Source organism: Enhydra lutris, unplaced genomic scaffold (assembly GCF_002288905.1).
Source record: "Enhydra lutris kenyoni isolate GAN:26980312 unplaced genomic scaffold, ASM228890v2 scaffoldscaffold16, whole genome shotgun sequence".
Lineage (NCBI taxonomy): Eukaryota > Metazoa > Chordata > Mammalia > Carnivora > Mustelidae > Enhydra > Enhydra lutris.
The window spans coordinates 35548230-35562815 of NW_019154100.1; the positions used below are offsets into that span (position 1 = coordinate 35548230).

At 43.4% G+C, this 14586-nt stretch overlaps 1 protein-coding gene across 3 annotated transcripts in view; it reads right to left on the bottom strand.

The window, feature by feature from the left end:
- The window catches only part of LOC111147268 (engulfment and cell motility 1), a 524081-nt gene that overhangs the window by 398331 nt on the left and 111164 nt on the right, over positions 1-14586 (bottom strand). For all 3 annotated transcript variants that reach the window (XM_022503209.1, XM_022503208.1, XM_022503207.1), the window contains exons 3-4: positions 4397-4437; positions 3136-3208 (exon numbers count right to left, since the gene is read on the bottom strand). In XM_022503209.1, coding sequence (XP_022358917.1) covers positions 3136-3208; positions 4397-4437 — 114 coding nt within the window. The remainder of the gene's footprint in view (positions 1-3135; positions 3209-4396; positions 4438-14586) is intronic.

The following is a 14586-nucleotide window of genomic DNA, read 5'->3' on the forward strand; positions in this document are numbered from 1 at the left end:
TTACTTCAAGATGGAAAATGGGCTCTATTTATAGGAGCACTTGCAAGGAACTAGACGGACCTAACACAGACTAGAGGCAGCCCTGGTTTGCCCCTGTGTCCCAGGGTCCGAGGTCCCTCTCCTGCCCCAGGCATGCCAAGTCAAGCTCTGTGTCACATGCACACACAGCTGTGCCCAGGAACAGCTGCAGAAGGAAGAGTGATGACATTTTATTTACAAACAAAGGGCAATGAGTGGGAAGATTAGTCTTCTCACTCCCTAAATGCTTCATAGAAGAAGAATCTCAGCTAGCGCCCACTGAAGATGACCAAACTGGGTGACAGACTTAGGTGGCGGTCCCTTTCAAACTGAACATTACCAGTTTCCTCAGGCAACGCAACATTTTCTAAAAAAGAAATGACGGGGGGGGGGGGGGGCGCCTGGGTGGCTCAGTGGGTTAAAACCTCTGCCTTCAGCTCAGGTCATGATCCTGGGGTTCTGGGATCGAGTCCTGTATTGGGCTCTCTGCTCAGCGGGGAGCCTGCTTCATCCTCTCTCTGCCTGCTTCTCTGCCTACTTGTGATCTCTGTCTGTCAAATAAATAAATAAAATCTTAAGAAAAAAAAAAAAAAAGAAATGACTGGGATGTCTAATAAAATAACAACTTTCCCACAGTTCTAAGGAATTCTAATTTTCTGAGTATACATTAATTTTAATTAGAACAGAACCATAAATATTATTTGAATTTTTACATTATTCTAAGAATTAGCTGCACACAAACACACTCCTAAGTCAAACTTAGTACATAACTTGTGTTGACGATGCCCTCTGTCTCGTACACAGGGTACTGGTACCAAAAAGCAGCCCGAGATCTGTATTCCTCCCAGTGGCCCTGGGGTTTCCACATTAGAATTCCAAGGAGGCTCTAAAAAATGCAAAATCCTAGGCCATATTCAAAATCGATTCAGTCTGAGTCTCTGGGGGTGGGATCTGAAAACGTACATTTCTGACAGGTTCTCCCTTCAAGCTCATCGTAGTAATCTCCAGCAAACTAAGGTCTCCTGACAATGAGGACAGAAGATAGGACAAGCCCAGGGGACACAGCCAATACAGACAAATCAAAGGCAGGGATATTTGTGATGTCGTGACTTTGGGTTGTGGCTTGACCACAACCCAGGGGGATAACCCCAGCACAACATACATGTATTGTGTGTGTTTGTATACAACACAAGGATTTGCAAACAACATAAGTGTTGTGGTGTGATCTATCCTATTAAATATATTCTCATTTTTAATGCAATTACAGCCAACAAAATTGATATCACCACCCACTAATTAGTGATATTTGAAAAACCTTATTCTAACTTCTATTGCCCTATACCTGCATCTCTTAATAATTTTTACACTTTCTCATATTATGCTCCAAATAGCAGAAACCCATCCAAGCTTTTCCAGTAATACCGCCAAAAAGTTGCAATATTCGAATTATCTCTAAAAGTCGAACCAAGTTGAAATGAGGCAGAATTCTGCTTAAAGATAGCCACAGCAATACATTTAGCAGCAAACGCTTAACTTATTTATTTATATCCTTTTTATCTCACAAAGCATAGCGCGCAAAGCACATAAATGCAGGATAGAATAAATGGAAAACATTGAGAAAATGAAGCTGAGGGAAAATAAAGACAGGAAACTAACTGTGGAATGAATCAAAGGAACAAGCAAAATTAAACATAACACAGGCCGGGAAATCTAGTCTACTTGTGTACTCTGAGCTTTCTGTCAATTAGTATGAAGAGGAAGACCTGATCAGTTATGAAAATTCCAGGATCCATCTGGGAAGAACAAAGCAATTTCTAAGGATTTCCAGGCCCCTGGCTATACTCCGTCTGGGCTGGACTGAAGGTTAAAGGTTACCCCTCAGATTCACACACACACACACACACACACACACACACACACACACACTCCTCTGGGGAGAGCAAGTCCTATTCCAGAGGAACAGGAACCTTGTCATTGCCTCCTCCTTCCACCACCACTTACTTCACAGATAAATTCACAGTCACTCTAGGGACTGCTCATTGGGAGGAACAAAGCCTGGGGCCTGAGGTTACCCAATGCCCCCTCCTCCAGGAACACTTTGTGCTCACTTCTGTCCCAGCACTGGCCACCTTGTTGTAAAGAAAACTGTTCACAGGGTTGACCTTTCCCTCCCCACCACACCCCACAAGGCTATAAAGTTCCACGAGGACAGGACTGGCTCTGTGTATTTCGGTGAATTCTCCATAACACTGAGCTAAATGCTAAGCTCTTCTAGAAATTCCCAAAAGGCAAAGTGACAGAAGCACCAAGTCTGGACTTCCTTTTTGATTCTATCATTTACTACCCCTGGGATACTGGCCAAGCCATCGGACGTCTATGATTCAGCTTCTTCTCTGTTAACCAAAGCCAGTATTGTGTATAACACAGGTGAGTCTTGAGGAAGAAACCCACAAACAATGGGACTGGCCCAATTCCTGGCACACAATAGGTGCTGAATAAATACTAGCTTTCTCTTCTCCCATCGAAGATCTCCCTAAGACCTAGTTTTTATTGCTGCCGGAACCACTGTAGTCTTCACCCACTCCCTCTCCTTCAAGCTTCTTAAAGAACAAAGAAAAATAAAAATCACCCAAGAAGAAACCAAGTCCCAGAAGCCACAGAATACTCCATCCATGTCTACACAATGCCACCTTTGAAATGGTTTCTTGTCACTGTTTCAACTACTTTAAATAGGACTTAGAGACCGTTCTTCAGGAAAAAAAAAAAAAAAAAAAGTCCGAGAAGGGAGTCATTAAACCATCAAATAAATGATTTCTCCAAGGAATAAGAAAGAAAATTTTTAAAAAATAATAATAATTTTAAAAAAAAAGAAAAGAAAAATAATTAGTGAATTCACTGTCCGATGGCAAGGGCAGTGGCTAATGGAACGTTGCCTTGTTGATACTAAAGCAGCATTGTTTGAAACTCTATTATAGTGTAACTCTATTTTCATGAACCATAGAGATTTAAAATTTGGAGCACCATGTCTCATCTAGTCCTGAACAGAGGAAATATCAGTCATGCTTTCATTTTTTTTTAGGTACTAGTGTCCCTGATCAAACAATGTGGTTGACCTACCTTTTCGGTGATGTAGAAGTTTGAACTATCGGCATGCTGCAGTGCAAAGTACTCGTGGTTGGCAAGGGACCACCTTAAAAACAGAAGCACGAACTGATGAGAAAAACAAACGATGGTCATTTTCATTTCTATAGCATGACGCAGTTAGATGAATGAAGCATCCTGCACTTGAAATTGGCCCACACCCAACACACCCCACAATGCGAGCCTAAAACAAGAGGACACCAGCCTGACCAACCATTTCCTATGTGGATGATCTTGGTCTTCTTGGTCGTGTTCCGTGCCTAGTGTCTGGAATATTTCATCTTTAGGGCTTTGAGCAGGGGCATTTAAACACAAAGTTACATTCCTCTCCATTTTGGAGGCGTGGAGCAGAAAGAGGGAAAACAACAGAAATGAATACCATTAAATTTCTGGTAACTGTTTCCTTCCCACTGCCTCTGTGTTCCACAATCCCCCAGTCAGTATGCTTGCTGCAGATGGAAACATTCCGATTAAGTACCCTGGGGTCTTAAATAAACTCCAAGTAAGACTCGCTTCGTAATTCTGCTCTGAAAGCAGAAAAACCTCATGAAATTTCTCTACATGCTTTTCCTTTGGATTGGTAAGGCAGCCAAAGACAAGGAGGAAAGCCCTAACACTGGGAAGTTCCTGCGGCCACCAAACCACACACAGCCTTGTCTTTTAAAATTCTTTTATCTTCTATGGGAACCTAAATGGTCCTCTTGATTTCTATCAGATGAGGTGTGTATTTAACCTCAGGAACTTCGGACTGCTCCCTGCTGGGTAGAATGAATGAACCACAACTTTTCAAAATAAATAAAAGGGATCCCAGTGTGCATACCCCAGCCATTTCACACTTTCTGCTCTTTGAGGACCAAAAGTAATTTTTTGGTAAAAGAGGGCATGTAGGGGCATCTGGGTGGCTCAGTGGGTTAAGCCTCTGCCTTAGGCTCAGGTCATGATCTCAGGGTCCTGGAATCGAGCCCCGCATCGGGCTCTCTGCTCAGCAGGGAGCCTGCTTCCTCCTCTCTCTCTACTGCCTCTCTGCCTACTTGTAATCTCTCTCTCTGTCAAATAAATAAATAAAATCTTAAAAAAATAAAAAGAGGGCATGTGTATCTTACATAGCAATTCGTAATGTCTTTGGGCAGGTCAGGGAGTGGCTTAGGAATAATATTTTATAATAGCTTGGGAATCTTTTATTAGCTTCTCAATTTGTGGACTGAAGCAACTCCGATGAATCCTAAGTCATACTTACCCATCACAGACTTCCTTTATTATTGCAGACAGTGGTTTTTTCTGCAAAATAGCAAAAAAGGGAAATGCTGTTAGTTTCATTTCACCATTTTAAATAAAAAGAAGAAGAAAAAGAAGCCTAATAAAAAGATATCTAAGTAAGGAGAATTTACATTTGCTATTCTTGGCTGTTGTCAATAAGTCAGTTATTTTTCTCAAAGTATAACCTACTGCCATCACCACCAAATATATTACTGATTTGCTGCCCTCGCAGTCCTCTTTTCGATTCTTAAGTTATTAGTTGAACAAAATATGCATCATATTCAACTTAGCTGCTTTAAAATCAAGATGAAAACACAGGGGGGCAAGGGAAGCCCCAAGGTCAAATGATAATGGCAATTTCTTGGGATTAGTACACGAAGCTGGCAACAAGGCAGTGTGGCTTTATGCAAACACGCTTTGATTCATGGCAATTTTATGAGAACGTGTGGCAAATGGAATATGAGGCATTGCGAAACTGTTCCTGTAAAGTGCACAGAATTCTTCTCCTAACCATGGCCCGGACCAACGCCAAACCGCGCAGCAGCTTGAGCTGGACACACTTGAGTAATGAGATGGTGACACCATGTGCTGCGTATCAACTGGCCAGCTGACCACAGCTGTGCTCTAGGCCGGAGAGCCACAGCTGTGCTCCGCCTGCCTCCGGAGGGAAGGAATGCGGCAGATACACACACACACACACACACACACAGCTCACCCAGGGAATGTTGAAACTTCTCTACTTTGGATGCAAACAGACCCGGTCTGTTCCCTGGGGTAGGTGGCAGTGTGTCAACCGAAAGAACAAATCACAGACAAGAAACAAAGGGGAGAGAAAAATCAAAGAAATACAACACATGGTCTTGGATTTTCCGATACAAATATACAAAAAGCTGTCTACATATAAACATGTTCTGCTTCTGTCCCTCTTGAAGGGTAATGTGGTATGGGAAAAGGAATTCTCAATCAAGCAGAATGACTTCAAATCCTAGCCCTGTTCAATTGTCTGCCATGTAACCTATAATTTCCTTAATTTGCTGAACCTCAACCAATTTATCTGTAAAATGGGCATAGGACCTATTCACTTCTCTGGGCTGCTGTAAGAATTAAATTACATGGGAATTAATACAAAGAGCAAAAAAATTTTAAAAAAATACAGGTTCTGGCTTCTTACCCTCTCATATCACAGGATAAGTTCCATCTTCTCCTGACATGCTTGCCCTTGGACACAATGCTACTCTATCTGTCCTGTTGGTGAATTATGAACACTATTCACCGTCCTTTCGAAGGCCCTCCAGCCCCAACTAAAAGCTCCATCTCAGTCCATGGTATTCCTCCAGTGAAGTCCCTCCCACCAGAGCCCTAGTCTCTATGACTGAGTCCACCCCCATGGGATGAAAAGAATGTTTGACTAAACTAAAAACCCGGTGGGGAGAAGGGGCACCTAGAATCACTGAGGGGGAAAGGTACTGGGGGATCCTGATATCCTGAGCTGGTCTCCTTTAAAAATGAGAAACAGAGATTGGGGTCTACAAATGAACTTACACGTTGTATAAGCCAAGGGCTTCTCGAGAACTTGTCCACTGTTGATGGCTTTAGCAGTGCGCTGAGGGGCAAAGGTGTTCTCACAACCAAATGACAGAGGAATTTTAGGAACAAAATTCTGCCCAGAAGACTAGGACTTAGTGCCTCCAACTGCCAGAGCCCTCTCCAGGCTAATTGTGTTTGGGGATGACCCGCCAGTCCCAGCACCCTCCTCTTACTTTTTGCCTCACAAGTGAAATCTTGTATCACAGGGTGGGATGTCAGCCTTAAGTTACATTGTGGTAACAGATCAGACCAAGAGAGCGCTGTTGCTGAAGCAGGAGAAGGCGCCTAAACAACAGCTCCCAGAATTAGGCTTCTTCGCTCAGGTGTCAAGAAAGGAATTTCTTGGATTTTTCGTTCAGGTCTGATTCACATATTCAGAACCAAATCTGAGAAGACAGCAGTCTATGGGCTACTATTATATTTAGAACAGTCTTCACTTGGCTATATGAAAAGAGTACAGACCACGGGGGATCTCAGAGATTTAACAAAGATTCCAGAAAAGCTCTAAACCAGATAAAAAAAGGAATCACAGTTAACTGAACATAACGTACCCATCACGCACGTTCACCACTTAAAATGCATGTTATGTGAGGGTGGGGGCTGGCTGCACGCCCCACTTCCATACCCGCCCCCTCCATTCTTCTCGCAGTTCCAAGGAAGCCTTAGCCCTCACCACCCAAAGCTAGTTCCAAGGGCCTTTTAGTCTCAGCTCCCTCAGTGTGGCCACCTTACCAGACACTATGACTACTACCTTCTTTTAAAACCCTCTTTCCAGAGCTCCTATGGGATTTCCTTTAGTTTCGTATGGTTTTAACCAGTAAACGTTCAATAAAATCCAAGAGAGCCTTCATTGTTTCTCTTTTGCCTCTGGGTAACTCCAAATTTCTGGGTTTGTCTCTTCCGCTTTTACCTAATCAGTCAGTTCCTCATTCACTTCAACGGCCGGAGCGTGTATATATAGTTCTGGCCCCAAACACTCTCTTGCAGATCTCCGCAGGCTTGCTCGATACAGCACTGAACTCTCCTGCAGCCGTCTTACTGATCACAAACAAAAACCATCGCTCTCACCCATCAATCTGCCCCAACACCAGCCGGGCCCCAAAGGTCCCCCACCCCCACTGACATCTTGCCCTCAGGGCACCACCCCTGCTCAGGAGCAGGGAGCCTCCTTATAGGCATCATTCCTTCAATGGACAGGAGGGCCTGGTTCCAAGGCTCTGTAGCATTTTCACATCATGACTTCTCACCTCCTAACTACTCTTCTAAAACACCGACATTCCTCCTCCCAACTCCTGCTATCAGACAAACCTTCCCCCAGTCCCGTCAGCTCTAGCTCTGCCTCCCAAGGCCCAGTGCCATTCTGGAGTACCGGCCCTTCTTTACTAACCACTCACTACAAATTTTCAGTCAAATGCTTCGCCAGCGCATCAAACTCATTCCCATCTTTCATGACTTCGGACACTCGACTTGCCTGCTTTGGGCGGTTTTTTCACATACGTGTCTAGAGAGTTCATCTTTGCCTGCCCCTTTTCTTTACCCTGTTTGGTGATACACACCTTTACACGGAGTCTCATCATTAATTCGTCCACAACTTCTCTCCCCTTTACTCTTTCCAGACCTTACTACCACCTTTGTTAATAGTTCTCTGGACGCTATCACCAGATCCTTGCAAATAAGTCTCTACATCCCCAGTTTTTTTGTTTTTTGGTTTTTTTTTTTTTTTTCTCTGCAACCCCTGCAAGGACCATCATCAGACAAAATTGGACTTTTCCTACAAACTTTGCTCAGGTCACTCTTCTCGCTCCAATTTCCTCTACAGATCCCCAGTGACCATCACCTATATGACATAAATCCCTTAATTAACTTGTCATCCGAGGCCTCCCACAATCTGGGCTCAAGAAGTCAAACTTTCTACGAATGTTGTCCATGTTGCCCATGCTTCCGGATTTAGATTCACCAAAAATATCCCAATTCCATACTTTCTTTCACTTTACACCATTTGTTGAAATGTCCCTCTCCTTTCTGTTTCAGCTCTAACAATGAATCCTTAGGATCATTAATATCCATGTCAAAGCCACCTCCTCCAACCAGAAGTCCATGATCTCCCCAACCGCACAGAGATCACTCCCTCTATGTACTTAGCACATTAAATCACTCCTAAAAACTTTATATCTGTCTTATCTTCTTGTCCCTTGAGAACAAGACATCTTAATTCATCTATGTTAATCTCCAGCCTTCAGTACTAGTTACCACATATAGAGGCGCTAAGAGAATATAAAAAGAGACTCAGTATATTTCTAGTCAATGGAAAATCTACAGATACACTTTTTGTTAAAACAAAAACAACAACAACAAAAAAGTGTTGCATATAAAGCAAATTATTCTGAAGAATAGCCTGGATTAATTAGCACACAGTCCCCTTCCTACTGTGTAAACTACCCTGGGTGGCTCTAAGCAGCTGTGGGCTGTAAGTGCTTGACACGGGAAGGCTGTCACTACTCCCCGAACAGATAACTCTAGAAGGAGTTATGCGATTCGTGGCTTGAAAGAGCATTGAGCAAGCTGGCTGATGACGAGTGAAACTCAACAGGTGATAAAACAGATACCGGTCAAATGACTGTCACCATCCCTTTAGCAAAGTCACGCAGGTGAGCAGCACGACCATAAACGGGACTTAACGAGATACCCCAATACACGCTAGCCTGGTGTCACAGCTTTTCTCACTTCCTGTATACAGCCTTCAGTCTGACACGAGCTCTTTGCCTGACTTAAACTCCAGGCCAAATACCGGCTCTGACGACGTTTTAGTTAACGTCTGCTCAGGTGACGAAAGAGGTTTCTGCCTATATGCCCAGATGCCTAAGACTAGAGAGAGAGTAGGGTGACATCTTGATAGCTTTCAGTAGACCCGAGAAACCATTTGTCTTTCAGCTCATGGAGAGAAAAGGCTCTGGAGAAAAGAAAATGTGATCTAAAAGGCTGAAAATTGGTTCTTTTCTCTGTGATTTCAAAAAGCCTAAAGGAACTAGAAATCACATTCTACACTCTGGATATACCTGGATTTGGAATATTGAGACAAAATAATTTAACTACCTGAGGATGTTTTCATAACTTAGGAAAATCAAAACTGGGGCACCTGGCTGGATCCATCGGTAAAGCCAGGGTCTGAGGGTCTTGAGGTCATGAGTTTGAGTCCCATGTTGGGTATGGAGCCCACTTAAATTTAAAAAAAAAAAAAAAAAAAAAGGAACTAAATGTATTAAGCTTTTTGTTTTGAAGGTCAAAACTATCTTCTTGGACTCAGCAGTGAGTTGAGATAGGAAGGGCAGGAATGTATTTAAAGATAACCTGGAGGGTCAGACAATTATCAGAATTTAGCATGGCCGGGATCACGGAAGGCCTCAGACCACCACGTTCTTTTCCTCCTTCCCCCTAGCAATGGTGAGGTCATCTTGCAGCCTATAAAAGTATTTCTCCACTTTGTATTATTCTGGGAAAATCTTAATGTTGGCAGAAACATTTTTATTTGTCAAACAAAGTATGCATTTCCATATGAATCTGATTGGCAAAGTACAATGTGCCAAAAGTTATAGTCAAGGGGTAGCTTTTTTTGTTTAAGATGTATTCCTCCGTTTTAATTTTAACTCTTATTCTCCAAAAGAATTCCTTTATTGAACATCATTTGCCCAAAACAGTAAGTCCAGAAAGCAAATTTCCTATACAAAAATATTTGTTTATCTACTTTTCATAAAATCAGCTAGATTTTTGAGAATAGCCAAATTCCCTAGCAATTTATTTTTAATCTTCGTCTCTGGCAACACTCTATTCTCTCTGGTCCTTAAAGTGGGTGTTGGTCTTTTGCTTTCCTTTTTATTATCTCTCCCTTGTCTTTAATGAAATGCCAGTATCATAAATTCCTGAATCCATGCCTCTCACTCTGACCCCGCTTCTAAGGTCTGGTGCAGCATTTCCAACAACCCTGCGTATGGATCCACGTGAATCCTGTCATCCCTTCAGGCTTAACACTTCATCTTCTTCCTTCCTAAACCAGATCTTCCTCTTGGCTCCCTGTTATCTCTAAAAAAAAATGATTCTCCCACCCAAGCCACATGGCTCCTTGATGGCGTCATCAGGAATCCCTGTTTGTTTACTTCGGAGGGGGCAGAGTCCAGCCTGCCTCGAATCTCATTCCCTGGAGACAGCCCCGTGGCTCTGCCTCTTCCATGTCCCCTGATGGGGACAGCTCCTATTTACCACCTGTCGCTGGCCTGGACGCTTACATGGCCCCAGTGAGCCCTTCGGGGCTCTCAAGTCCATGGTGCCCACGCTGCTGCCTTGATGGTGGCCCGGGGAGGCTGGCAGCACCCCAGCCCATGTGACCCCATGCCTGTGAGCACCTCTAGACTGCGGGCCACGGTTCTCGCCTCTGACATTTGCTTCTCAGGAACACACTTGTCCTAAAATGGACAACCCCGCCAATGAAGCCTGGCTTCACTGAAGCTGCATTCATTTCACATGTTTTTAATAACCCAAGGGGGGGGGGAATCCTTCTGGGTTGACATTTAATTAACAGACCCCAGAAAAGCATTTAGAATGCTGAATTTTTATCCTCTCCCCGCTTTCGGAGATCTTGCCTCAACTTGGAGTTCTCAAACAACTTTAGAAAATGACTTCCTGGGCTTGAGCCCCCCACTTCTGCAGCTCCGGGTTTTGTAACCTGAGGCTTATGACTTCCCTCCATGTTTCCGTCTTCTTTCCTCAAAATAAAAACTGTCCCTCGCACCCTGTAGTGCTGTGAGCCTGACTTGAGACAGCCCAGGTGGAAGCTCTGCGACAGCACCCAGGACAGAGTACGGTCTGCATGGTGTACGATGAACAGGCTCTTTGAATTCTCTTATCCCCTTCGGGCACTTTGCACGTACTTTTTTTTTTTTTTTTTTTTTTTTAAAGCTGGTTACATAAGGACATGGACGAATACCTAATTCCTCTTTTTCCCTTGAGAGACTCCAGTCCCGTTGTTGCCTTTGGCTCTCCTCTCCTCCTGTTCTTCCCTCTTCAGCTCATTTTCATTTCGTCGGCCCACTCGATTCTACTTGCTCTGGAGGCCGAGACCGCCTCCAAGACATCTCGGTCACCTCCCCGGCGAGTGGCTGCCAGACGCCCGCATGGCATGCAATTAACGCATACCGTTTGATTAAGAACACATCTTCTTTTTTTCAGACGTTTAGCTCCTTTCCCTTTTTTCCGGTCCCTTTCCGACTGCCACTGATGCTCAGGCAGGAGCTAAAGATGGAACGTTGCAAGAGGGAAGCAGAAGCAATCCCCGACCCCCGCCACGCATCGGCCCTTCCATATGGCCGTCGTCTTACAGTCCTTTAATTGCAAAACTGTTTTCCCCAAAGACTTTAAAGTTTTTTGGTCCTAGACTCTTAAAACGCCTTTCTCCAATGCTTTAAAGAATGTGACAGATGCTTTATTCTGACACTTTGAGGCAATACAGCACAGCACTTGGGATTCTACTTTGCTTTATAAACGGAAATTCATTGAACATATTCTGCACGGCAGTGATGAGTAATGTTGGCCCAGAAAGAAAAGAAACCCAGCTCTCAAACGTCAGGACATCTCTGAGAAGGGAAACGCATGTTAACTACGACTTAGCCTACAATAGGATTTAGAGAAACTTTAATACACGATAACCAGCCTCGTTCCAGAGGCGCTTCCTGACATGGCGTCAATGATACCAGTCATCTTAGAACAGCTCTATCTTCCCCTCACGAGCCCTATAACTACTCTCCATGCTTCAGAGCTGTACACCTTTAGTGTGGAGGAATCTGATGCTCTCTGAGGGGTGTGTGTGCTTCCTCTATTTACCTAATAGCAGCCTAAATAATCTGAAGAAGAATGACAAACACAAACACACACACACACACACACATACACTTTTCTGGGGCAAATTTAGCTGTTTCTTGGAAAGCAAGTATTTTGACAACAGTTCCAATGTGAGTCACTGACACAAGATCGCAGGAATTGTCAGAAGTGACAAAGGAGCTCACAACGACAGCTCCAATGTAGTAAAACCCTGTGTATCATGTTAATTTTAAAGACTGAAAGACAGGCTATGCCAACTTTTTCTTGACAAATGAGGATTCGTTTCAAAAAATGGTTTCCTTATAATGAATTGTTCCAAGCTTCATGAAACTAATTAAATATTATATTTTGGCCATATAAAGTACAATCTTTGTGTCATAAAAATCATTGGACTGTGTCGATGAGCAAAGACATAAATAATTAGCACTCTTGTGTGTTAGTGGGTTAAAGACAAGTAAAAAACCTTACTCTTTTAGGTACTCTAATACACTTCCCAGCAGACACTGTATTTCTCTTCAATTGTAAGGGAAACTGCAATTTTCGAAAGTGACAAAAACATAAAAATGAACAATGTAAAAATGAAGCACGACTCATATCCATTAACTACTGTGATTCTCCTTCCTAGTCCTTGACTAGTTTATATTGTCCTCATATCTATGTTGCTAGAGATACAAGAAACAAATTTTTTCCCCAAATTTCAATATCTCAAGCGGCAACAACAATCAATTTCTCCATTCCTATACACCCCTCAACCTTATTTAATATCAGTCCTCTCCAAGAATTACGCCCAGATGACTCTCCACTGGTTGGCACACCGCTTTACTACACACTTGCAGCTGAGTTTCCTCCTCTATGTGAAAAGGAGGGATTCACACTGCAAACCAACTCAGGTCTGATGGTCTGCCTACCCTCACTCATGGGAAACAGGCTACTTACTCTGTCAAGTTCATAGGTGAAAGGTGATTAGTATTTATGTGCATGGTTTAAAATTTAAAAGGCAGGGTCCCCTGGGTGGCTCAGTCAATTCAGTGTCTGCCTTTTGCTCAGGCCATGATCCCGGGTTCCTGGGATCCAGGCCCACATCAGGCTCCACAGGGAGCCTGCTTCTCCCCCGCTGCTTGTGCTCATTTGCATGCTCTCTCTTCCTATCAAATAAACAAATAAAATCTTTAGTAAATAAATAAAACTTAAAAGGCAGACAGGCTTAGTAGGATAAACGGAAATGACTGTCAACCCCTGTGGATAGGGTATTATCAGACCAGGTGGGTAAGACACCAGAAAGCCAGATAAAGCTCTGAAGGCAAAGTAAGGTTCAGGTTCAATTTAAACACAGGATTATGAAGGTTTACCAACGGCAAAGCAACCGAGATTGGACATAGGACAGCAGTCAAAAGCACACTGACAGGAACTGGTGGTAAAGGGAGTTTTAAGAAGGGAGTTTAGTTTTTGAGGTTTTCTCCCCTTTCACTTCTTAACTCCGTTTGCCATGTGGTGGGCTTCCTTCTTGGTGAGTGGATGTACTAAGTCCAATTCATCCTTCTTTCTTGAATGGAAATGGATGTGCTAAGACATCTGCCAGCAAGCAGTAGAAGGACATGGGCTTCCAGTTCTCAAATATATGTCCCAGGAACAGGACAATGACAATCGAAGGCTGAACCACAGCCTTGAAGAATAATAAAACAGGCTCTTCTGCAACTGTCCGGAATATGCAAACAAGGGCTACAACCTCACACACTTTCTAAAACTCCCCTACCTTTGACATATCACCAACCCAGACTTCTCTTATCATCACTTGGCCAGCCTTACTGACCCTGATGATAATAGTAGTAGCAACTGGTTGCTGGGGGGAAGGGGGAGGGAGAGGGTGGTGGGGTTATGGACATTGGGGAGGGTATGTGCTATGGTGAGTGCTGTGAAGTGTGTAAACCTGGTGATTCACAGACCTGTAGCCCTGGAGCTAATAATACAACATATGTTAATAAAAATTTTTTTTTAATTTTTAAAAATTTTAAAAATTTTTAAAAAATAGTAGTAGCAACTTACTGAGTGACTCCCATATTTCCCCTGCAAGATGGTATTACCGAGTCTATTTTATAAAAGAGAAAACTGTATGAGGATCTTGAGATATTAAGTTGCTGCTCAAAACTTCAAAGCATATGAAGCAAAGCCAGAACTTGAACCAGACCTATATAATTCCAGAAGCCTTGCTCTTTAACTCCAGCTCACATCTGGAGTCCCGGCAACTGTGAACAACAAGCCCAAGTGCCCAGAGCTAACCCCCAAAGGGAATGGTGCTGGAATTATGGACAGCCTGGCACATAGTGAGTTCACAATAGATATGAGTTAAGGCACGACGTGTTAGCACTACCGTGAGAACAGTAGATGACCCTTCATCATGCATTACTCACGTACGCCATGATGAAATCCTAAGTTAACACTGAACTTTTCTTTTAGGTTTTTATTTATTTATTTGAGAAGGAGAGGCGTGAGCAGGGTGGAGGGGCAGAGGGAGAGGGAGAAGATTCCCCACTGAGCAGGGAGCCCAATGCAGGGCTTGATCCCAAGGACCCTAAGATCATGACCGAGCCAAAGGCAGACGCTTAACTGACTGAGCCACCCAGGCACCCCAGCACTGAGCCTATTTTTTAAGGTGTATTTATTTGTTTGAGAGAGAGAGAGAGAGCATGAGTGCATGCGTGCATGATTGGGGAAAGG